The 24,033-nt window shown below is 45.6% G+C and overlaps 1 protein-coding gene across 5 annotated transcripts; it reads right to left on the minus strand.

Annotated features, from left to right (window-relative positions):
- Positions 1–360: 360 nt before the first annotated feature.
- Positions 361–23,985, minus strand: LOC309360621 (ER membrane protein complex subunit 3-like). 5 transcript variants are annotated; one of them, XM_081895290.1, is made up of 8 exons: positions 23,366–23,985; positions 6,841–6,894; positions 5,429–5,522; positions 4,124–4,228; positions 2,364–2,445; positions 2,147–2,226; positions 1,601–1,686; positions 361–717 (listed from the first exon to the last, which is right to left on the minus strand). In XM_081895290.1, the coding sequence occupies exons 1-8, from the start codon at positions 23,714–23,716 to the stop codon at positions 607–609; spliced, it is 963 nt and encodes a 320-aa protein (XP_081751416.1). In that variant the 5' UTR covers positions 23,717–23,985; the 3' UTR covers positions 361–606. The 5 variants fall into 5 exon arrangements, with proteins under 5 accessions (XP_081751416.1, XP_081751418.1, XP_081751420.1 ...); XM_081895292.1 differs by having other exon boundaries at positions 6,841–6,898; positions 23,366–23,633; XM_081895294.1 differs by lacking the exon at positions 23,366–23,985 and adding an exon at positions 23,032–23,167 and having other exon boundaries at positions 6,841–6,898.
- Positions 23,986–24,033: the final 48 nt, after the last annotated feature.

Below are 24,033 nucleotides of genomic sequence, written 5' to 3' on the forward strand. Positions count from 1 at the left end.
ACATTGTGTGCCCCCCTGCTCAAAACTGGTGCCTTATATTTCAAGTTACACTGGCCCTGAGCTTCCACTCAGTCCTCCCTTTCCCTGCAAAGGTTAAGGAGGTGCTGCTTTTCTCGAAAACTCTTTCAAGGTGCAGCATGGAAGAACCTAGGCAGTGTTTATGCACCAGCCACCAGGGGCAGGCCAGACATGGAGACTGCAACTAAGGAGAGTAAAGCAGGGTTTGTTGCAGCTACCTTGCTTTTAATAGCCAAACTTGTTGTACACACACTTGGGACTGGCATCCCATAAAGCTGTCTGCCACACTGGGCTTCTCTCTCTGCAAGCAGAACAAGGAGCTTTTTGACATTAACTTGCTGGCTTCAGGCACCCAGAGCCAGTTCCACAGAGGCTATTTGCCCACTCCTCTGACTAATGGGGGTGGGTCATGCTACAGACTTCAAGCTCTCTTCTGCAACCTTCCTGCCTCTAAGATGAAAAGCCGTTCCACACTGATTATGCAGGGAGGGTCAGCATCTTCCACCTCCCAAGGAGGTGAAAGGGTCTCTTGCGCACACACATTTGTCCCATAGGACAGAAGTAGCCTGCAGTAGTCACAGGATGGGATCAATCGGGCCCAGGCAGCCCTGCCAGCTTGAGGTCCTGTGACATCAACTGCTCTTCCACATCCTGCAGAGCCCAGTGGTGAGAAACCAACTCCAAAGCTTCCCACTCGGCCTGGATGGAGAAAAAAAGTCTGTCAGCCTTGAGCAGCGTATCGCTGCAGAAACTCACACATACAAGCTCTGCATCAAGCTGCTATCGAAGGGTGGGATCCAGCAGCACCAATACCATCGTTCCGTCAGTGTAAGGACTTCTGGTTGTGCAACAGAATGTTCTCCCACGTGCCCCTTAAATCTGGTCCATATGGTTCCCCCAGCCCTCTGGGATACTTTTGGGGAGCGGGGAGAGAAGGAAGTCCCATTGCACAAACAGAAATTCTTGTGCTGAACAGGATGTGTGGCTGTGTGTGCAAACACCAGTGCCATCAGAGATGCTTGCCAGGTGACAGCGCTGGCAAGCACAAAGCTCCACGCTTCAAAATGAGCAGCGCTGACTGTTCCCGAGGTGTTTGTATGGCCCTTAACTTCCGAAGGGTTCCCATGCTCACTCACAATACAGTTGTACAATGATCCCATAGGAAAGGTCAGCACTGTCTCCTTGTTGGGGGTGGGGGGAAGATAGCTGAGCGGGTTCTCCTAAGACCACCCAAGGAGGCCATGGCAATGATTTAAGGTAGGATGGGAAACTGGCTCGCATCATCTCTGATCAACTGCCATGCTGTCTGGGGCCCGATGGGAGTTGCAAGTTCAACCATATGTTGAGCCCCCTCCTGTCATTTCTTTAAAAAGATATTGTCTAGCGCACATATTGGGCCACAGCACCAGCTCTTGGGATATGTGGGGCTGCCTACGCCCACAAGTCTCACTGTGGCACAGCTGTCGCCCTGCAGATAAGATGCCATCCAGCCAATTAGTCTTGCATCAAATGGACTGCATCTAATCTTATCAGCTCCGTGGTCTCACCTAAGTGAAGCCATTGAAACAAACTAGGGCAGTACCTTGAAAGCCTTGTTGGGATCAGGTGGGGTGGGGACAGCTGGGCTGAGGAAGTGGTCCTGCAGGAGCAGCTGGTTCTGCTCTGCAGCTGTGGAGAGAACGTCAGGGAAGCTTGTGAGGGAGGCATGTAAACATTACAAGTTGACAACAAGGCAAGAGATAACTGTCAGCTACTAATAGTCTGGCTGCCTTTGATTAGGTGTAAACTCTCAGCAGAAATGGGGTTTTTTTACACTTGTTCCTCTGCATTGACCTATAGAGCAATAGTGGAGTTGCAAAGAGTAGTCCAAGTGCAGGAGTGAGGGGCTGTACAGAGCAAGTGCCAACATGTGACCGCTACAACCCTGAGAGGTTGGGCGCTGCCCCCCATGGTTTCAAACTGGTTCTCCAAGGTATCAGACCACTTCATGCAGCCGTCAAAGTAGTCTCTAGTTCATGAAAGCGCGTGCCGCAATAAGCACTCAAATGTCCACCCTCCACGTTGCAATCTGAAGAGGTACATCCCACATAAGACACCAACCCCACCTTATGCCCAAGCTGCCTCTCACCAGTCTCCTCTCCCAGGATGAGGCTGTATACTCGGCGGAGGCCAAAAACGTTGAGGAAGTACCAGGAGGCCGAACTCACCCTGGGAAGTGAAAACATCTCTTGGTGACTATCTCAGGGAGCCTTCCTGGCCCCCAGTGTGGGAACCCAGGCCGGAAGCCATCCCCACCCCAAACCCATGGAAGGGCTGGCTGGGCCTGGGGACAGGCAGGTGCTTACCAAGAGGGGTCCAAGGAAGGCAGGCTAATTCCACGCTGCAGCATGGGCTTGAACCGCAGGGTCAGGGGGAAGGGAACCTTGGCTGGCAGGGAGGGAGGTTGGGAGGGAGAGGTGTTAGAGCTGGACCCGCCTACCCCAAGCTCTAGGGCTGCTGCCCCGCCACCCTCCTCAGTGATGTACAACTCCCAGCTGTCTTGTGCATAGTGCCACCCTCCGGATCAGCTCAGATCCCAAGCTAAAGCCCCCGCTTGCAAGCAAAGAAGCAACTTAATGGGCCTACAATCCCTTCTTACCAAATCTTCTCATGCAGGTCACAGAATCCCAGTAAATTACTGGGCTGGGTGGGTGGCAGGGAGGGAAAGAGGTTGAGAGGGGTGATCACTTTCCTAAGAGTTCGGGGCAGAGGGCAGATTTGGATGGGGGCCTTCCTGATTCATAACTATACCTAATTTAGCTAGAGGCAACCTGCCCTCAGCCCAAGCTCTCTGGTCTGGAATAAAAGGACGACTAGGGGTGGTGGTCTGCTTTACAGGCAAGCTGAGCCAAAGGCTATGAAACACACCAGATGCTGGAAGAGTGCATCTTCGTGGCACAGGCAAACTCCAGCCCTCCAGATGTTTGGGACTACAGTTCCCATCATCCCTGACCACTGGTCCTGTTAGCTAGAGATGGTGGGAATTGTAGTTCCAAACATCTGGAGGGCTGGAGGTTGCCAATGCCTGCCTTAAATGATCTGTTTAAATATTGTTATTTTAAAATATTTCTATACTGCTCTTCCTAGCAAAACAAAAACAAAACAGCAGCAGATTTAGAAACAAAATACAGTGGTACCTAGGTTTACAAACTTAATCCATTCCGGAAGTCCGTTCTTAAACTGAAACTGTTCTTAAAACAAGGTGCACTTTCCCTAATGAGGCCTCCCTCCGCCGGTGCCCTTCCACCGTTCAGATTCCATTCTTACACCAAGGTAAAGTTCTCAAACCAAGACACTATTTCCGGTTTTGCGGAGTTTGTAAACCAAATCATTGTTAAACCGGACTGTTCTTAAACTGAGGTACCACTGTAATCAAATAGCACATACAGCAATACTAAATTTGTCCACCAGGGGGAGGGGGCCCCTGTTGCCCTGCAGGAGCTATTGGGCTCCCTGTTAGAATTCCTGCTCCAAGATTGCAGTCATGGGATTTTTGTCTATCACATGACGGTGTATGTTTTGACTGCACAGAGTGGGAAGTGACGGAGACAGGATGTTTGTGTTACTGTGTTCCGTGAAGTGGGACTATTGTCCTTTGTTCTTTTTCTCTTTGCTGTCTGATGCTAGAGAGAGAGGGAGCCATGTTGTAGTGCTCTGTGTGTGTTTATATGTAAATAAAGTAGATTAGCCAAAGTGCTGAGTTGCAAGCTGTGAAGACTCTGCAGATCCCTAAGTGTGCCAGTGTCTGTTGGCATCAGTCGCTGTGATGTTCGGGCTGAAGAAAGCTTTTGAAGCTCCCAAATGATTGACCAGGAGGGAGGGAACATGCTAGTTGGGCATGTGTCTCTGCCAGGGTCATACTCAAGTGTAGGATGAGCTCCTGACACTCCCAACTCCCATCAATCCTAGCCAGCGTGGCCAGCTGTGAGGGATGATGGGAATTGTAGTCCAGCAACCAGCTAGAGGGCCACCGTTTCCCTTCATCCTCTGCTGCACAAGGAATGGGTCTCCACGAGGGCACCGCCCTGCAGCTTCCAGGCCAGTGTTAAATCCCCGCATCACTCACTGGCCACAAAGCCAGAGAAGGCCCAATTGATCCAGCCTCCAACTAGGATCATGGGCAGGACATGGACCAAGTTGCCCTTCATCATCTCCATAACCAGGCTGGGATCTGCAAGAGAGAGAGAGGGAGAGAGAGAGGTGTGTGTCAAACAGGGTACTGTGCAGCCTGGGATTCCACAAGGACACATGGAAACCACAGAAGAAAGTGCCAGGAACAAAATTTGGTTTTATGTGAATATCAGCATCTTACAAAAACAAAAGCAAGTTCTAGCTCCTTGGGGTTTGTGGGCGTGTGGGGACGTATGATAGCTGCAGAAATCTCAAACACAAGCAGGGGTCTACTCAAACAAAATGTCCAAAATAAGGGAAGGGTGCTTAAATAGCATAATTTATATACAGACCACAGAATCCAACTGCTTGTTTTCTTGCAGATTTTGCACCACGTTGGTCCAGAATAAACTTGAGCACAGAGCGCTCACAGCCCTGCCTTAAAAAACTGGTTTGTTGGTTGGTTTGATATCCTGAGGCAGCCAATGTCTGTTAAATTGAGCTGGTGACTCTGGAGGGCAAATCAGGTTCTGTCCACAGGCACTAGTCCCAGGACACACAGAACCAGGCCCCCTCATGGTTGGCAGCTCATCTCCCCCCCTTATTCCACTGCTGCCGCCAAAGCCTCACCTGCCAATTGTAGGGTCCAAGGTGGTTTATACTGGAGAACAAAGTGCTTGGTTCCTGAGCCATTTAGGGTTTTTTACGCTAGTACTAACACCTTGAATTGGGTCCAATGCAGGAGCATCTTCAGAACCAGTGCCACATGGTGCCCCCACTTACCAGCCTAGCAGCCGCATTCCGCACTAGCTGCAGCCTCTGGGCCGCCTTCGAGGGCTGTCTCACACATAGGCTGTGATGGTAGTCCAGATGGGCAGTCAGCTGAGGTGAGGCTATCAAGGCCCAGGAGAGGCTGTAGCTGGCAGGTTGCCCAAAGCTGGGCTGAAGGCACATAGTCACAGAAGCCACCCGAGACTCCTGTGGCAAGTTGGAATCCCAGAGTATTCCCACAGTACAAAGCTGCTCCTTCAAGGGGAGTCCCGCCACTCCAAGAAGAAGGCGGGACACAGAAGGAACCCACTCACAGGACCTCCACCTTATCAGCTTCATCTTATTGGGCCCCATCAAGTCTATCACTGCTTCCAGGCAGCAGTCCCATGGTTGGACTGCAGCACTGATTGAGCAAGCGGGACGGGGGGGGGGGGGAGACAGCAGAACCCTTCCACTGCCCCTTGTACTCCATGCCCGTTCCCATCCTTACCTGTCAGCAGGTTTCTGGGCTGCACTTTACGCTTCGTTTGGCGGAAGAAGCCACTTTCAGGGTTATTGAAGTGATGCTTACGCATGAGGAAGCCCTGGGGAAAGAGGAAGGGCCTCAGAAATCCAGATGAGCTGAAGGTGTTTTCAAGAAGGAAGATTATCATGGCATTTGAGATGGTTTAAAGGCTTCATATGCATTATTTTTGACCGCCTTACGTCTTCAACCAGGGAAAAGGAACCTGTGGCCTCCAATGCTGGACTAACTCCTCTCATCCCTGACTGCTGGGACCCAAGGGAGCTGGGAGGGCAGTGGCGGCAGCATCTACAAGTTCCCCGATAGGACCTTAGGATGGCCTCATGTCACATACTAAATTCATGGAAGAGGAAAGATTTGAACCAGGGCAGGGACGCGGACTTATAAAAAATATTGGGGGGGCCCGGGAAAGCTCATGAATAATAAATAAGCTCATGAATATGCAAATAAAGTGGCGCCGCCTCCTCGTGAGCGAATAGGGGAGAGCGTGCTGCGCCTATTAATCAGCTCCAAAGGAAATTGGGTGGAGCTTTTGCTCGGGAGGGAGGGCAGGAGGCATGCAGCCCGCCCCTCCCTGTGCATTTTGGGCTGGGGGAGGGGCGGCGATGGCGCTCTGCTGGAGGGGCGCCGGAGATTATTTTTGAGGGGGCTCGGGCCCCCTCAAGCCCCATGGAGTCGGCGCCTATGAACCAGGGCATCCAGTTTCTTATGTTAATGCTATGCATATGTGCTCAGAAGTTAAATAAATAGGTTAAATCTTCAGTGGGGCTTCCTTCCAGGTAAAAGCACACAGGTGTGAAGTCTTGGTCACCTGCCTTTTTGAGGGTGCCATTCCCGGCTTTGGAGCAGGATGGGTGAAGGCAGGAGACGTTCAAAGGCCTGCCCTTCAATATATTTACATTGCAAAGATGTATTTAAAAACCCCATTTGTTATAGTTATGGTCTCAAGCAGTGATACAGGCATTCCTGAGAAATAGCCACATGGCAGGGATGCTCCCAGCTCCTCCCCAAAGAAGCTCCCTTGTGCTCTTCCCCTCCTTGTCAAGAATGACAGGACAGAATTACAAAGGAAATTCAGAGAGGGGGATAAAGTTTCACTTCTGCTATTCAAACCCTCATATCAGTTCTTTTTAGGCCAGAAGCCTAAGTAAAACAAAAACCCCTCTGACTTGCATCAATCAAGTGGTTCCAGTATTAATCCAGAACCACTGTGGAGAATAGATCACATTTGGGCCACAAGCCAAAGGAGGTTGTGTGTGGACCATGAAATTTCCTAGCTTTATGTCTGTACCCTTGCTGAGGCCTGTCCCTTGAGGCCTCTCTCTGTGCAAGGAGGCAAGTGGCTTTTCAGAAGCAAGAGTGCACCCACACTCCCTTACCTGATGAGTTAGGAAGCGTCCATTTTCTCTCAGGAGGCGACTACGAGCCAGAATCTGCCTGACAGACAAAGAACACTCAATTTAGCTGTAGGCCCAACAGAATTTGCAAACAAAAGTAATGGGATCAGATCATCAAACCAAATGCGGCAGTAAAAGACTGGCCCGCTCACATCTACTCATGCAATCCACATGACTACATACAAACAGCTGCTTGCAGCAATATGTTCAGGGGTGTGAACAAAGCAGTTGTGCAATTCTGGAATTCCACACTTAAGAACACAGTATGATTTGGACACATTTCACAGGACCTGTCATCTATGCATCTGATTTCAATATTGTGAACCACGTTGAGAAATTGTACTCATTTATTGCATTCCTATCCCACCTGTTCTCCAAGGAGCTCCATGGTTCCGTTCCCCTCATTTAATCCCTACAACAACCCTGTGAGGTAGGTCAGGCTCAGAGGCAGGGACTGGTCCAAGGTCACCCCATGAGCTTCATGGCTGAGCGAGGTTTTGAGCCCTGGTCTCCCAGGTTCTAGTCCGACACTCGAACCACTGCATCACACCAGCTCTCCTTGTGGTTAAAGTTAAATACTGCAAGGAAGAAAGCTGTTTTCAATGGATGATTTTGGTTTTTAAAGCCTTAAATGTGCTGGTCCAGGGCTCCATGCTCCTGGCATCCATCCTCTGAGGCCTTACTGTTGTTATAAGAATTCTAAGGTCTCAAAAATAAAATGTTCATAAATGTACAAGGCAAACACATACATTAGAAACCACATGTCTGAAATAGTACAGGAGAACAATCCTGAAGCCATTTTGAGACGCCCAGTGACCTCAAATATTCCTCTGCAGTATGGGAGGAAAATGGGGAAAGCCTTTCCATTGTCTTTTTGCTTACAAATCCTGTCTTAAGGGCATATTTGTGTATGAATAGGGTGAGCCTGTGACCTGGATTCAGGAACTAAAGTATTTACCATCACAAAAGAATGGCCAGGCTGCCCAGGTAATGCAATCATCAGGTATCCTGGCAAACAGGATTTCTGCTGTAGACCACCTCCACTGCTGCAGACAGCCTCCTTGGGGGGGGCTACAGGGTGGGTAATTTCAAAAGTCTATATAAGGACTTGTGCACCATTGTTTTGGGTTCTCTCCTCCCTCCTGTGTGTGGGGAGTGAGGACCTGTTGCAACAGTACTTTTCTATTGCAATAAAGATCAGACTTACTAGTCGATTTGCTTCTCAATATACTCTGGTTGGCCGCCATTATTTTCTCCTATTGATAGGGAACCTACTTAAGGACTGTATATGGGCTCTTGGATACCGCATAAGGGGAAAAGAGCAGGGTTTTTTTCTTTCTTATAACACTGTATCATCTGTGATCAAGAAATATTAAAAACCTGCTTCTTTCCCTGTAGGAGGTACGCAAGAAGTCTGTATAGAGGTCGCTAGGCTCTCTATCAGTTGGAGAATGAACAGAGACCAGCCTGAGATATGCTGGAGCAAGGTGGCAAGTAAGCCTGATCTTTATTGTCAAGAAAACAGACTGTTGCAACAGGGTCCTCACTCACACATGCAGGATGGAGGAGAAACCCTGAACAAAAGGGCAAAACACACATATACAAAAATAATAATTTTTAAAAATTGTCCAAACTTAGACCAACTACCGTAAGTTTGTTCTGGTATAAGCAAAAGTCATCAGACCCTTATATATAGTGGGAGGGAGGGGTGGGGTTTTTCTCAGAAGGGTAGTAGAGATGGGTGATTGGCTCAATGTGTATGGTAAACCTGTTGACGACTGTTAACGACTGCAATTAGTCCTACAGGAAAAAGCAAGGAATAGTATGCAGATGACCAAAAATAGCTTTAGCATGTGCAATGAGACAAGAATCCAATATCTCTATTCAGACCAGGGCTCCCCATAGTTTTCAGTTTGGTTTCAAGTCTATTTCTGAAATTCTTTTGGAATAAGACAGCTGCTTTGAGATCTCATATTGAATGTCCTACTGGTTTCTCTGTCTTGTGATTCCTGATGTCAGATTTATGTCCATTTATCCTTTGGTGTAGGGATTGGCCTGTTTGTCCAATATAGAGAGCTGAAGGGCATTGCTGGCATTTGATGGCATACACAATGTTAGAAGATGAGCAATTAAATAGGCCTGAGATGGTATGTTTGATGTTCTTGGGGCCAGTAATGGTGTTGTCTGAGTGTATGTGGCAGCAAAGTTGGCATCTGGGTTTACTGCAGTCTCTGGTACCAGTGTCCATGTTAAGTCTGGTTGTTGTATTATTGTGGATGAGGAGTTGTTTAAGATTGGGTGGCTGTCTGTAGGCGATGAAAGGTCTTCCTCCCAGAGCTTGAGAAAGTGAACTGTCGTTGTTTAGGAGAGGTTGTAAATATCTGATGATGTGCTGAACTTGGGAGCTGTATGTGATTACTAGTGGTGTTCTGTTATTTTTTGGGTCTGTCTTGCAGCAAGTTCTCTCTGGATATCTGTCTGGCTTTGTTGATCTGTTGTTTAACTTCATCGGACAGATATTTTAGTTCCAAAAAGTTTTGCTATAGATCTCTTAAGTAAGAATCCCTGTCTGTAGAGTTGGAACAGATGCGGCTGTAATGTGTTGCTGTTGTTGTTCAGTCGTTTAGTTGTGTCCAACTCTTCGTGACCTGATGGACCAGAGCACGCCAGGCACTCCTGTCTTCCACTGCCTCCCGCCTCCTTCCTACGGCTGTAATGTAGAGCCTGGCTATATATACTTATATACAGTTTCATTTCAAGTGGAGTCGCTGGTTAACACGCCTCGGGATATGCGAGGAGGAAGGAAAAACACATATTGGTAAGTCATAGAATCATAGAGTTGGAAGAGACCACAAGGGCCATCGAGTCCAACCCCCTGCCAAGCAGGAAACACCATCAGAGCACTCCTGACATATAGTTGTCAAGCCTCTGCTTGAAGACCTCCAAAGAAGGAGACTCCACCACACTCCTTGGCAGCAAATTCCACTGTCAAACAGCTCTTACTGTCAGGAAGTTCTTCCTAATGTTTAGGTGGAATCTTCTTTCTTGTAGTTTGGATCCATTGCTCTGTGTCCGCTACTCTGGAGCAGCAGAAAACAACCTTTCTCCCTCCTCTATGTGACATCCTTTTATATATTTGAACATGGCTATCATATCACCCCTTAACCTCCTCTTCTCCAGGCTAAACATGCCCAGCTCCCTTAGCCGTTCCTCATAAGGCGTCGTTTCCAGGCCTTTGACCATTTTGGTTGCCCTCCTCTGGACACGTTCCAGTTTGTCAGTGTCCTTCTTGAACTGTGGTGCCCAGAACTGGACACAGTACTCCAGGTGAGGTCTGACCAGAGCAGAATAAAGTGGCACTATTACTTCCCTTGATCTAGATGCTATACTCCTATTGATGCAGCCCAGAATTGCATTGGCTTTTTTAGCTGCCGCGTCACACTGTTGGCTCATGTCAAGTTTGTGGTCAACCAAGACTCCTAGATCCTTTTCACATGTACTGCTCTCAAGCCAGGTGTCACCCATTTGTGCCTCTCATTTTTTTTGCCCAAGTGCAATACTTTACATTTCTCCCTGTTAAAATTCATCTTGTTTGTTTTGGCCCAGTTCTCTAATCTGTCAAGGTCGTTTTGAAGTGTGATCCTGTCCTCTGGGGTGTTAGCCACCCCTCCCAGTTTGGTGTCATCTGCAAATTTGATCAGGATGCCCTTGAGTCCATCATCCAAGTCGTTGATAAAGATGTTGAATAAGACCGGGCCCAAGACAGAACCCTGTGGCACCCCACTAGTCACTCTTCTCCAGGATGAAGAGGAACCATTGATGAGCACCCTTTGGGTTCGGTCAGTCAGCCAGTTACAAATCCACTGAGTGGTAGCATAGTCAAGTCTGCATTTTACCAGCTTCTTTACAATAATATCATGGGGCACCTTGTCAAATGCCTTGCTGAAATCAAGATAGGCTACATCCACTGCATTCCCTTCATCTACCAGGCTTGTAATTCTGTCAAAAAACGAGATCAGGTTAGTCTGACACGACTTATTTTTCAGAAATCCATGCTGACTATTGGTGATCGCAGCATTCCTTTTTAGGTGCTCACAGACTGTTTGCTTAATGATGCGTTCCAGAATCTTCCCTGGTATTGGTACTTTAAACAACTATATACACAGGAGAAGCAGAAATAGATGGACATTGATCGATTTCTGAAATAAATGGACTACAGAAAATATCTCAGGAAAGTAAGTTAATGTTGAATTATAAAATAACGGATCAGGAAGTGGAAGGGGCCATACAGAACATGCAATTGGGTAAATCTCCAAGACCGGATGGTTTGACTTCAAGATACTACAGATCTTTGAAAGAATGGTTAATACAACCATTGAAGGAAGTCTGTAATGAAATATTGGAAGGGAAAAGGGCACCAGAGTCGTGGAAGGAAGCTTATATTACACTTATACTGAAAACAGAGACTGAAAAGACACAGCTTAAGAATTACCGCCCCATATCGTTACTTAATGTGGATTATAAAATTTTTGCAGATATTTTGGCTAAGAGGTTAAAAAAGGTGCTTGTAGAAGAAATCCATAAAGATCAAGCAGGCTTTCTCCCGGGCAGACATTTGTCTGACAATACGAGGAACATAATTAATATCTTAGAAAAACTATAGGTGAATATTAATACTAAAGCAGTTCTGATATTTGTGGATGCGGAGAAAGCCTTTGATAATATTTCTTGGAGTTTTATGAAGAAGAATTTACAGAGGATGGGGGTAGCTCAAGGTTTTGAAAATGGTATAGGTGCAATTTACTCAGAACGAAAGGCAAAATTAATTGTGAACAATGTAGTGACAGAAGAATTTAAGATTGAGAAAGGAACACGGCAAGGTTGCCCAATCTCTCCATTGCTTTTTATATCGGTCCTGGAGGTTTTGCTAAATATGATTAGAAAGGACCAATTGGTTAAAGGTATACATGTGGGAGCTAAACAGTACAAACTGAAAGCTTTTGCTGATGATTTGGTATTGACTTTACAGGAGCCAGAATCTAGTACCAAAAGGGTATTGGAATTGTTCCAAGAATTTGGTCAGGTAGCAGGTTTTAAGTTGAACAAGACGAAAACTAAGGTTTTAGAGAAAAATTTAACTATGATTGAGAGAGATAAGTTTCAGAAGGAGACAGGATTAACATTGGTTAAGAAAGTGAAATACTTAGGGGTTAACATGACTGCTAAGAATGTGAATTTATTTAAGGACAACAATGAGAAATGCTGGATTGAAGTGAAAAAGGATTTAGAAATATGGTCAAATTTGAAGTTATCATTGTTAGGCCGAATTGCTGTGATAAAAATGAATATATTGCCAAGGATGCTGTTTTTGTTTCAAACATTGCAAATTCTGGACAAAATGGACTGTTTCAAGAAGTGGCAGAGAGATATCTCCAGATTTGTCTGGCAGGGCAAGAAGCCTTGAATAAAATTTCTTTTTTTTTCTTTTTTTTAAATAAAAATTTTATTAAAATTTTAACAAATTTTTTATCGTAACAAAACAAAAACATAGAAAACACAACACAAAACATAGAAAACAAAAAACACATATAAATTCAATTCTTAATTTCTTATACCTTACTTTCCCGACTTCCTCTTGCCTCCCCTTTCTGTATTCCAATTTCAAATTTATTTCCAGCAAATCCTTCCCTTACTTTTTTTTTTTTTTTTTTTGGAAAAGCTTTATTTATTTACAAAAAGAATACACAGCTTACATAGTACGGAATTTACATAGTGTATAGTACAAATAAGTACAGAATAAAAGGGCGAAAAAGAAGAAAAAGCGAAAAAGAAAGAAAAAAGACAAAAAAACAAAAGCCAAGACATAAAAAAGAGAATAGAAAAAAGAGATAAATAAATAAATACAATAATAAAACTTCCATCCAGCTCAGTCTTGGGATTTCCATTTCTTATGTTATTTCTACAGTATTCTTAAAGCGTTCTACATCGATGATATTAGTTATCGTCTACTGATAAATTATTTATTCCTTGAATCGTCTCGAAATAAAGTACAAATTTGTTCCACTCATCTTTGTGTTTGACTGTATTATTTGGTCTTATTTTCCTTGTCAGTCTCGCTAAGTCAATATATTGGTACAACTTTATTTGCCACTCTTCAATCGTGGGGAGATCAGGCGTTTTCCATTTTTGAGCGATTTGAATTCTTGCCGCAACCATGGCATATTGGACAAAGGTTTGATCTACTTTCTTTATTTCTTTACCCATCATACCTAAAAGACACAGCTCAGGAGTTTTTGGGAAATTATACTTCAAAATTTTTTTCAGTTCCTCATAAATTTGTATCCAAAACTTCTTCACTACCTCGCATGTCCACCAAGTATGAAAAAAAGTCCCCACCTTCTCCTTACATCTCCAGCATATATTATCAACAGTTTTATACATCTTTGATAACTTTGCCGGAGTTAAATACCAGCGGTATACCATTTTCTCTAAATTTTCACGAAGGGCTACACAGGCTGTAAATTTTACACCTTTTGTCCAAAGCGACTGCCAATTATTATAGTCTATAGTATGGCCTAGATCTTTTTCCCATTTTAACATCATTCCCTTCACCCGGTCTTCTTTAGTGTCCCATTCCAGTAGTTGCTTATACATTTTGGAGAGAATTTTATCATTACTTTCCAAAATTTCTACCTGGAACCTTGACTTTTTTTCGCTCATCCCCGTTCTCTTATGCTCCCCCCATAAAGCGGTGATCTGGTAGAAGCGCAGCCATTCTTTTATTTTATCTTTCAGTTCCTCATAGGGCTTCACCCTCCATCCTTCTTCTGTTTTTACCAGAAGGTCCTCATATGTGTATTTATCCTCATTCATATTAATTTTTTTTATTCCTATTATATCACTTGGGGAGAGCCACCATGGAATGCCCTTTTCAATCAGTTTCCTATATCTCTTCCACACCTCCAATAATGGCCCTCTAATTATATGATTGGAGAAGCCTCTATGGACCTCTCCTTTTTCCTGCCAAAGGTACGCGTGCCACCCGAATCTAATATTAAATCCCTCTAAATCCAAAAGGTCTGTGTTTCTAAGGGTGGCCCATTCCTTTAGCCAACATAGACAGGCTGCTTCGTAATATAGCTTGATGTTTGGGACAGCGAATCCGCACCTGTCTCTTGAATCTGTTAAGTATTTAAGCTTTATTCTGGCTTTCTTCCCCTGCCAGATAAACCTGGTCAGGGTTTTTTGCCAATTTTTGAAGAGAGCGGTGCCTTTAATAACCGGGATGTTTTGGAACAAAAATAATAATCTCGGAAGGATGCACATCTTAATTGCGGACATCCTCCCTGCCCATGAAAGCTTCAATCTATGCCAGGTGTCTATATCCTTTTTAATGTCCTGCCAGACCTTACTATAATTATCTTGAACCAGGTTTATATTTTTTGGTGAGAGCCATATTCCAAGGTATTTAACTTTATTCACGATTTTAATACCAGTCTTTTCTTCTAGCTCGGTTTTGTCCTGTTCAGTCATGTTTTTTACTAGACTTTTTGTTTTTTCCCTGTTTAATTTAAAGCCTGATAGTCTGCCAAAGTCCTCTAGAAGTTCTATCACCTTGCTTGCGCTTTCTACTGGGTTCTCCACAGACAGGACTAGGTCATCAGCATATGCCTTAAGCTTAAATTCTTTCTTCCCAATTCTTATCCCCTTCACATTAGCTGCCTCTCTTATTCTATTCGCGATTATTTCTAAAACCATTATAAATAGTAAGGGGGATAATGGACAGCCCTGCCTTGTGCCTTTCTCAATCTTAAAGGGTCTGGTCAAATTGTCGTTTATAATCAACCTTGCCTGTTGTTCTGTATATATTGCCCTGATCCCTTTCATATAAGGGCCTTCAATACCTGCCTTTTCCAAGCAATGTGATAAGAATTCCCATGAGACATTGTCAAATGCCTTTTCGGCATCTATAAAGATCAATGCTGCAGGGACATCTATTCTCATATCTAGGTACTCAATGATATTTATAATGTGGCGGACATTTTCTCTCAGGTGTCTGTTTGGTAAAAATCCCACTTGGTCTTTATGTATGTACTCCTTCAAGAGTTTCTTAAGTCTATCGGCCATGATATTAGCAAAGATCTTATAATCGTTGTTCAGTAGAGAAATAGGTCTATAATTTTTTATATCTGTTTTATTTCTCTCTGTCTTCGGAATCAAAGTTATATACGCCATTTTCCAGGAGGCTGGGATCTTCCCTACCTGGAAGATATTATTAAACACCTCTTTAAGCACTGGGGTTAGATGTTCCTCTAATGTTTTATAATATTTTGCGGACAGGCCATCCGGCCCAGGGGCTTTCCCGTTCTTCATCCTATTAATGGCTTCCTTAATTTCATCTACTGAGATCTCTTTGTTCAGTTGTGCTCTATCCTCCTCTGATATATATTTCCTTTCATTTCTATCCAAATAATTTTTAATTTCTATGCCTTTTTCACTACCTCTCTCATACAACTTTTCAAAGAACTGCGTGAATCTATTTTCTATTCCCTCAGGTTCTTCTATGATATTATCCTCCGTTATTATTTTATTTATCACGTTTTGTTTCTTACGTTTTCTTAGCTGCCAAGCAAGTAACTTCCCCATTTTGTTTGCTGACTCAAAGTATCTTTGTTTTGTAAATTTAATTTTCCACTCCATCTCCTGATTTACTATTGCTGAATATTGGGCTTGAAGCACCTTCAATACTCGGCTAGCGTCAGCGTCTGTAGGGTTCATGACCAGCTTTCTCTCATATTTTCTCAGATGTGCTAGAATGTCCTCTTTCTTACGTTCCCTTACCTTTCTTCTATAATTATTTTGTTGTATTAGGAGGCCCCTCATCACCGCCTTACTGGCGTCCCAGACTACATCTATGGGGGTTTCTTTATTCAAATTAATCTCTAGATATTCCTTTAAGGAGCCTTTAATTCTTTCCTTCACCTCTTCGTTGTCCAGTAAGTTCTCACACATCCTCCACCTGTATTGTCCCTTTCGTTCACTTATTATTGCTATATCTAGGGCGCAGTGATCAGATATTGTCCTAGGGAGAATTTCACATTTTTTAACCCTTAACGCGAGAATTCTTGTTAGCCAAACTTGATCAATTCTGCCCCAGCTCTGATGGGGTTCAGAATAGTGCGTAAACTGTTTGGAGGTGGGATTTTTCTGTCTCCATATGTCAATTAGATCTAAATTTCCTTCCATATCTCTGAATGATTTCGGCAGTTTCCCCCTGTCCAATTTCCCCTTCCTCTCACTCCTGTCCAGCTCCGGCACCGGGACGCCATTCATATCCCCTAGCAGAATTAACTTATAAGCTCCTAGCCCTAATAACATATTTTCCAGTTTCTCAAAAAACTCTGCTCTATTTGTGTTCGGAGCATAAACCGTCACGACGTTGATTTTTTCCCCCCGGAAATTTAATTGAATCCCTAAGATTCTTCCTTCCTCATCTTTGCATATCAGAGTTGGTTCCCACTTCTCTTTAACATATATTACTACTCCTCTTTTTTTTTTAGCATCCGAATTGATAAAATCTACTCCTAACTTTTTGTTCACCAGTATATGTTTGTGTTTCTTAGCAATGTGAGTTTCCTGGAAACAAATAACATCATACTTCTTATTTTTCACGACTTTCCCTTACTTTTTAGCTTACTTTTAATATTGCTTATTCTCCTTAAATTAACCATTACCGCTACTAACCACTTAATTTCTGATCCCACGTCATTTTAACACTCATTAATTTTGCTATATTTCTTTAGATAGTCCTTGAATTTTCTCCAATCTTCCTTCACCGTTTCTCTTCCCTGGTTTCGGATTCTGCTCGTCATCTCTGCCAAACCCATATAGTCGATCACCTTCATCTGCCATTCTTCCACGGTGGGTAGGTCTTGTGTCTTCCAGTACTTTGCAATGAGTATTCTTGCCGCTGTTGTAGCATACATAAATAAAGTTCTGTCCTTCTTTGGCACCAATTGGCCGACCATGCCCAGGAGAAAGGCCTCTGGTTTCTTCAGGAAGGTATATTTAAATACCTTTTTCATTTCATTATAAATCATCTCCCAGAAAGTCTTAATCCTTGGGCATGTCCACCAAAGGTGAAAGAATGTGCCTTCAGTTTCTTTACATTTCCAGCATTTGTTATCGGGCAAATGATAGATTTTTGCAAGCTTGACTGGTGTCATGTACCACCTGTATATCATTTTCATAATATTCTCTCTTAAGGCATTACATGCCGTAAATTTCATACCTGTGGCCCATAACTGTTCCCAGTCAGCCATCATAATGTTGTGTCCAACATCTTGTGCCCATTTAATCATAGCAGATTTCACCGTTTCATCCTGAGTTCCATTTCAACAGCAAGTTATACATTATTGACAAATTCTTAGTTTTGGCATCTAACAATTCTGTTTCCAGTTTTGATTTTTCCACCTGGAAGCCCAGTTTTTTGTCCAAATTATATGCCTCCATTATTTGGTAATAATGGAGCCAGTCTCGCACTCTATTTTTTAATTTTTCAAAGCTCTGCAGTTTTATTCTGTCTCCATCTTGTTCCAGAATTTCCCACTATTTCGGCCATTTGGCCTCCATATTGATTTTTTTCTGAGCCTTCGCTTCCATTGGTGACAACCATCTTGGGGTTTTATTTTCTAACAAATCCTTGTATCTCATCCAGACATTAAACAGTGCTTTTCTAACAATATGTTTTTTTAACGCTTTTGGCCCCCGCCGGCCTTCCTGGACCTCTTCTGAAGGCCGGAGGGGGGGGGGAAAGGCTTTGCTCCCCACCGCCAGCATTTAAAAGAGGTCCCCAGAGATTTCCCTATGGGCTTTCTTCTTGCGAAGCAAGCCCGTATGGAAATTCATCTTGCGAAGCAACTCGCAAACAGAAAACCCTTTCGTCTTGCGGGTTTTCCGTCTTGCAAGGCATTCGTCTTGCGGGGCACCACTGTATATGAAGTGTTTTTGTTTCTGTATTGTATTGTATTGTATTGTTATGTTTAATTCTTTTTCTTTTCTTTTTGTAATTCTTAAATTTTTAATAAATATTATTAAAAAACAACAACAGAATCTTCCCTGGTATTGATGTCAGACTGACTGGGCGGTAATTATTTGGGTCCTCTCTTTTCCCCTTTTTGAAAATAGGGATAACATTTGCCCTCCTCCAGTCTGCCGGGACTTCGCCTGTTCTCCAGGAATTCTCAAAGATGACTGCCAGTGGTTCTGAGATCACATCTGCCAGTTCTTTTAATACTCTTGGATGCAGTTCATCTGGCCCCGGAGACTTGAATACATCTAGACTAGCCAAGTATTCTTGTACTATCTCTAGTTATTCTGGGCTGCGTTTCCTCTGCTGAATCATTTGCTCCAAATTCTTCAGGTCGGGCATTGTTTTCTTTATCGGAAAAGACTGAGGCAAAGAAGGCATTGAAGAGTTCAGCCCTTTCTGTGTCCCCTGTTTGCATTTCACCATCTTCTCCTCTGAGTGACCCCACTGTTTCTTTGTTCTTCCTTTTGCTCCGAACATATCCATAAAAGCCTTTTTTGTTGCTTTTAACCTCTCTAGCAAGCCTGAGTTCATTCTGTGCTTTAGCTTTTCTGACTTTGTGTCTACATGTGCTGGCTATTTGTCTGAATTCCTCTTTGGTGGTTTTCCCCCTTTTCCATTTTTTGTACACATCCTTTTTTAATCTTAACTCAGTTAAAAGTTCCTTAGATAGCCACCCTGGCTTCTTTAGGCACCTTCCATGTTTCCATCTCATTGGTATTGCCTGAAGTTGTGCTTTTACTATCTCCCTCTTAACAAACTCCCAGCCATCATGAACTCCCTTTTCTTTTAGTATTACTGTCCATGGGATCTCACCCAGCACTTCCCTAAGTTTTATGAAGTCGGCTTTCTTAAAGTCAAGAAATTGGGTCCTACTATGCTTGGCTGCTGCTTTCCGCTGTATAGTAAACTTCAGAAGAGCATGATCACTCGCGCCTAATGGTCCTTCCACTTCAACCCCACTAACCAGGTCATCAACATTGGTTAGGACCAGATCTAAAATGGCTGTTCCTCTTGTTGCTTCTCCCACTTTCTGGACAATGAAGGTGCCTGCAAGGCCAGTGAGTATTCTGTTTGACCTTATGCTCTTGGCTGAGTTTGACATCCAACAAATATCCGGGTAATTGAAGTCCCCCATTACTACTATCTCCCTTCCTTTTGCATGCTTGGCCATCTGTTCCAGGAAGGCATCATCTATGTCCTCCGTTTGGCTTGGGGATCTATAGTAAACTCCTACAATGAGGTCCCTGTTATTCTTCTCTCCCTTAATTTTGACCCAAATGCTCTCACTTTGGCTTTGAGGTTCTAAATCTTGGATCTCTTCACAGGTATACACATCCCTGACATATAACGCCACTCCTCCTCCTTTCTTGTCTGGTCTGTTTCTCTGAAATAGATTGTATCCCTCCATTATTACATTCCAATCGTGGGACTTACCCCACCAGGTTTCAGTGATGTCATATTTAGTTTGCTGTACCCAGAGCTCAAGCTCATCTTGTTTATTTCCCATGCTTTGCGCATTAGTGTACAGACACTGAAGTCCATTAATCATTCCCCCGTGTCTCTTATTTAAGGATTTTTTCCTCCCACCACTAGGTCTGCGTGCTGTTTGCTCCATTTGGTCTATGACATTTGGATGATCATCTTCATCAATTGATAGACTCCTACCTTCAGGAGCACTGTCTCCCTCCCCCACATTAGTCAGTTTAAAACCCTCCTGATGAGGTTTCTGAGTTTTTTGGCAAAAACATTCCTCCCAACCGTTGTGAGGTGCAGCCCATCGCTTGCCAGAAGTCCATCTTCAAGAAACTGCAGTCCGTGATCTAAGAATCCAAACCGTTCCTGTTTACACCATTTGCGAAGCCAGCTGTTCACTTCCACTATTTTTCCCTCTGTCCCTGGGCCCCGTCGTTCAACTGGGAGGGCAGATGAGATGACAATTTGTGCATTTAATTGCTTCAATTTCCTGCCCAGAGCCTCGTAGTCTCTTTTGATCTTCTGGAGGCTATTGCTTGCAGTGTCATTGGTTCCCACATGAACCCAGAGGAAGGGGTATTTGTCAGTGGGTTTTATGATTCCTTGCAGTCGTTCAGTTACACCTTGGATCTTAGCCCCGGGGAGACAGCACACTTCCCGAGACATCTTGTCAGGCCCACAGATCACTGCTTCTGTTCCCCTCAGTAGGGAATCCCCTATCACCACTACATGCCTCCTCTTAGGTTTGGTCGGGGTTCTTCCGTGAGCTGTCCGTTCCAAGGTCGCCTGCACATTCCCTGAGGACTGACTTTGCTGCTCGTCTTCCTATACCTGATCGACTGTAATGAGGGAGAGATCCTCAAATGGAGTCTGCTCTTCGTCTTCCATGCTAGGGGAGAGGACCTCAAAGCGACTGTATATTTCTAAACAATCAGAGCGAACCCTGGGCTTCCTACTTCTTTGAGTCACGTTTCTCCATATATCTGGCTCCTGTGTTGGTGAACTAGCCTCCTTCTTAGGGGAGTCCCCTGTCTCCTCCTTGGTGGAGACGGTGTGCTCTGTTGCTTCCAAGAAGAGCTCCAGCTCTCTAATTCTTTGGAGCGTAGCTACATATTCCTCCAGTTGCTGGACTTTGTCTTCTAAGAGGGCAATCAACATGCGATTGCTGCAGGTAAAGCTGCCTGCAACCTTTGGCAAGATGGCAAACATTGCGCAGGAACCGCAGGCGACTGCGGCTGTTCCCTCACCCTCCATCTTGAGAACGTCTCGTTGGGGGGCTACAGCGGTTCTCCATCATAAAAAGCGTGAAGACAGGACAAATAACTCCCCCCCAAAAAACCCTAGGTCTCCCCCAACAAACGTTTGAGACTAGCTCCCCTAAATCTAAAAGATGGATCAAACTGCCGCTGCCCTGCAAGCTCTGATAAGCTCCTCCTGCAGCTAATCACGTGCGTCAACAGAAACCCTGCCCCCTCTGACCTTTGCACAGGGAGAGCAGCTAATCAGCCACAAAGAAACACACACACAAGAAAACCCTTTTTGCTCCTTCTTCAGCTGCTGCCCTGCAAGCTCAAACACTTGCCCTGCAAGTGTTTGTTAGACAAAAGCAGCTTGCTAGAATGTTGACGTTTTGGTGATAGTACAAAAGCATGAGAACATATGTAGATGGCTGAGTGTTTGAGAGTCCCATACTGCCCACCCTGGTGCTAAGGATCACTCTTTTGTTTATGATTGCAGGGCCGGTGACGCTGGGGGTAATGCTTGGTGGGCAAAAGGATTCTGAGGTTATCGATAAAGATCGGGGGTTCCCAGATCCTGCCGTTAACAATGGACAGCTATTGTACAAGGGGAAAGGAAGGATTTGTGAAGGGGCTATTGACATTTCTGAATGATGTATCTGCTTTTTATGAATGACCCATTCAATAAAGAGTGTTTTCGTTTATGGATTCATGTGGTTCTTTGTAGACCCAGGAGGTGGTGCTGAGGACCTGTCAAAGTCGTCGAGGCGGTTAGACAGAGCGTGTTCATTTGACAATCCTAGGTACCAACATTATTATTTTACCTAAGTTACGTTTTATCATTCAAGGAAATAGTAAAAGTAAAGGTACCCCTGACCATTAGGTCCAGTTGCAGACGACTCGGGGGTTGCGGCGCTCATCTCGCTTTACTAACCGAGGGAGCTGGCGTTTGTCTGCAGACAGTTTTTCCAGGTCACGTGGCCAGCATGACTAAGCCGCTTCTGGCAAACCAGAGCAGTGCATGGAAACGCAGTTTACCTTCCCGCTGGAGCGGTACCTATTTATCTACTTGCACTTTACGTGCTTTTGAACTGCTAGGTAGGCAGGAGCAGGGACCGAGCAACGGGAGCTCACCCCGTCATGGGGATTCGAACCGCAGACATTCTGATCAGCAAGTCCTAGGCTCTGTGGTTTAGACCACAGCGCCACCCGCATCCCTTAAGGATATAGTATTAGTAGCATATAGTTACATGGAGTGGAGACATGCACAAATGAGAGATATAGTATTAATTTCGCTTTCCCTGTTCCATTCTACATCATCTGCTTCTCCTTGGGGGTTAGTGGCCAGCAGGTATTTGCAGCAGTCCTGGAACACCTCCACAACAAACCTGTCTAGCGGCCTCTTCCCTCTTCATCTGAAAACCTAAGGCCCATGGGCCACAAGGGGGTCATTTAACTGGCCCACAAGCCGCCCCGAACCAAGCCACCCGCTTGGCGAGTCCCTGTGCCGTGCTAAATCGGCGCAGTGCAGGGACTTACGTCCACGGTGCCAGAAATCACTTCTGCACAAATGCAGATGCTGGAAATTGCGGGTGCACGCACTCACACGTGCGCGCAATTTGGCCCGCAGAGGTATCTCCGATGGAGTGAACCGGACCAGGCGAAGTAAACTTTGCCAACCCCTGGGTTAAAGCATCCCTGCTCCAGATTGCTTTTGGAGGGAGGCAGGGTTTCAATATTTTAAGCAGCTGTGCTTTTTCATTATTTGGCACCTTGTTCTCACAACCTTCTGGAAGCCTGTGAGCTGGACATGAACACACAGTACTCTGTCCACCTGTGATTGGGGTGGAGGAAGGGGGGCGCGGTGGGGGCGAACTGTCATGAGTGTCTTCGCTGAGGGAGGGGACATTTGGCAGTTGTCGGTGGGCAGTGTGCCCAATGTCTGCCATCGGCGGCTCACTCTGCCCCAGGCTGCAAGGCACGTGTGCAACTCCATGCACCTGAGTGGCTATCCCATGCCCAGGAGGGCACCCGCCACACCACGCCCCCCCCCCTTGGGAGTGTCCCTGCCCTTGTGGCTATGATACATAGACAGCCCAGCAGCACAATGGGCCAGGGTGTCTGGGTGTTAACTGGAAGGGGCGGTTGTGGGCAGGATTCCTGCACTGTAGGGGGCTGGACTAGATGACCCTTGATGTCCCTTCCAACTCTACAATTTTATGATTCTATTATTGGGGGAAGATGGCATATGGAAGGTTGTCATTTATTATGGTGGTTTGTGCTTTTTTATTCCAAGTGTGCATATTTTTCTGGATTGTCAGCAAGGTGCTGTTACAGTTGATTGTAGCAGAAATACTATTTTAAACTTACCAATACACAAAGAAAACAAACATGCAGGCTGCAAAGTGTCACAGGACTCTTGGTCATGTGTAGCTTAAGGTTACCAGACGTCCCGATCCCGGGCACAGGCCCCGGACTTACAAATCAGTCCATCTATTTAGTTGAAAAGTGTCCAGAAATCTGGTCACCTTAGTGCAGCTCGGACTTCTGTGAAACTTAAAAGCGAAGACGTGCGCGCGCGCCCAGCAACCCCCCACCCCGGGAAAGAGGAAGGGGTCCCTTTCGCGTCCTCTTCCCCGACTCCCCCTTCAGGGGCCGCCATTTGGGCGTGGCCTCACGCAGCCCCGCCCCCACCGCCGCTCACGTGTCCTGCCGTTGCTCGAGCCAGCCCAGCGCGCGCTCGCCGCGCAGCAGGCCCGCTATGCGCAGGCGCAGAACCCCTATGGCGAGCGCGATCCAAGCCACGGGCAGCAGAACCCAGAAGCGGATGGAGCCGTCCAGCCGCAGCTCCGGAGCCGCCATGGCGCCTGAGAGAAGAGGCTCCTGGGGCCGGAAACGCACAAATAGGGCGCCGGAAGTGGCGCCATTGACTCAACGCCGACTTCCGGCCGCCTTTCTCTCGCGCCCGCCACGGTTTCCAGCTTTGTGGCGAGATGCGAGATGTGACGCTCCGGAGAAAGGGGGTCGGAGGTTGGCCCTGCGGAAACGACGTCATTTCCTGCCCCGTATTTGCGGGCTCAGAACACAGTTTTGTTTACCAAAAGAAACGTCTCTTGAATTACGTAGACGGGCGAGCAGTTTCTAACGAGAGGAATCCTTTTTTGGGCCTAAAAGAGGCACGTTTTCTTCCAGTTACAAGATTCCCCCTCTGAAGGGAACCCGGATGTAGCAGCCGGAAGTCGCCTTCCGCACCTGCGCAGTCTGCGCCCCGCCTTCGCGCGCGCCATAGAGTCTGCCGAGCAGAGCGTCCCCGCGCCTGGCCTTCCCTCGGGTCCCGGCCATGAGCTGAGAGACGCGCCGGGCGAGGGGCGG

Source organism: Podarcis melisellensis (genome assembly GCF_964234715.1).
Source record: "Podarcis melisellensis genome assembly, chromosome: 17".
Lineage (NCBI taxonomy): Eukaryota > Metazoa > Chordata > Lepidosauria > Squamata > Lacertidae > Podarcis > Podarcis melisellensis.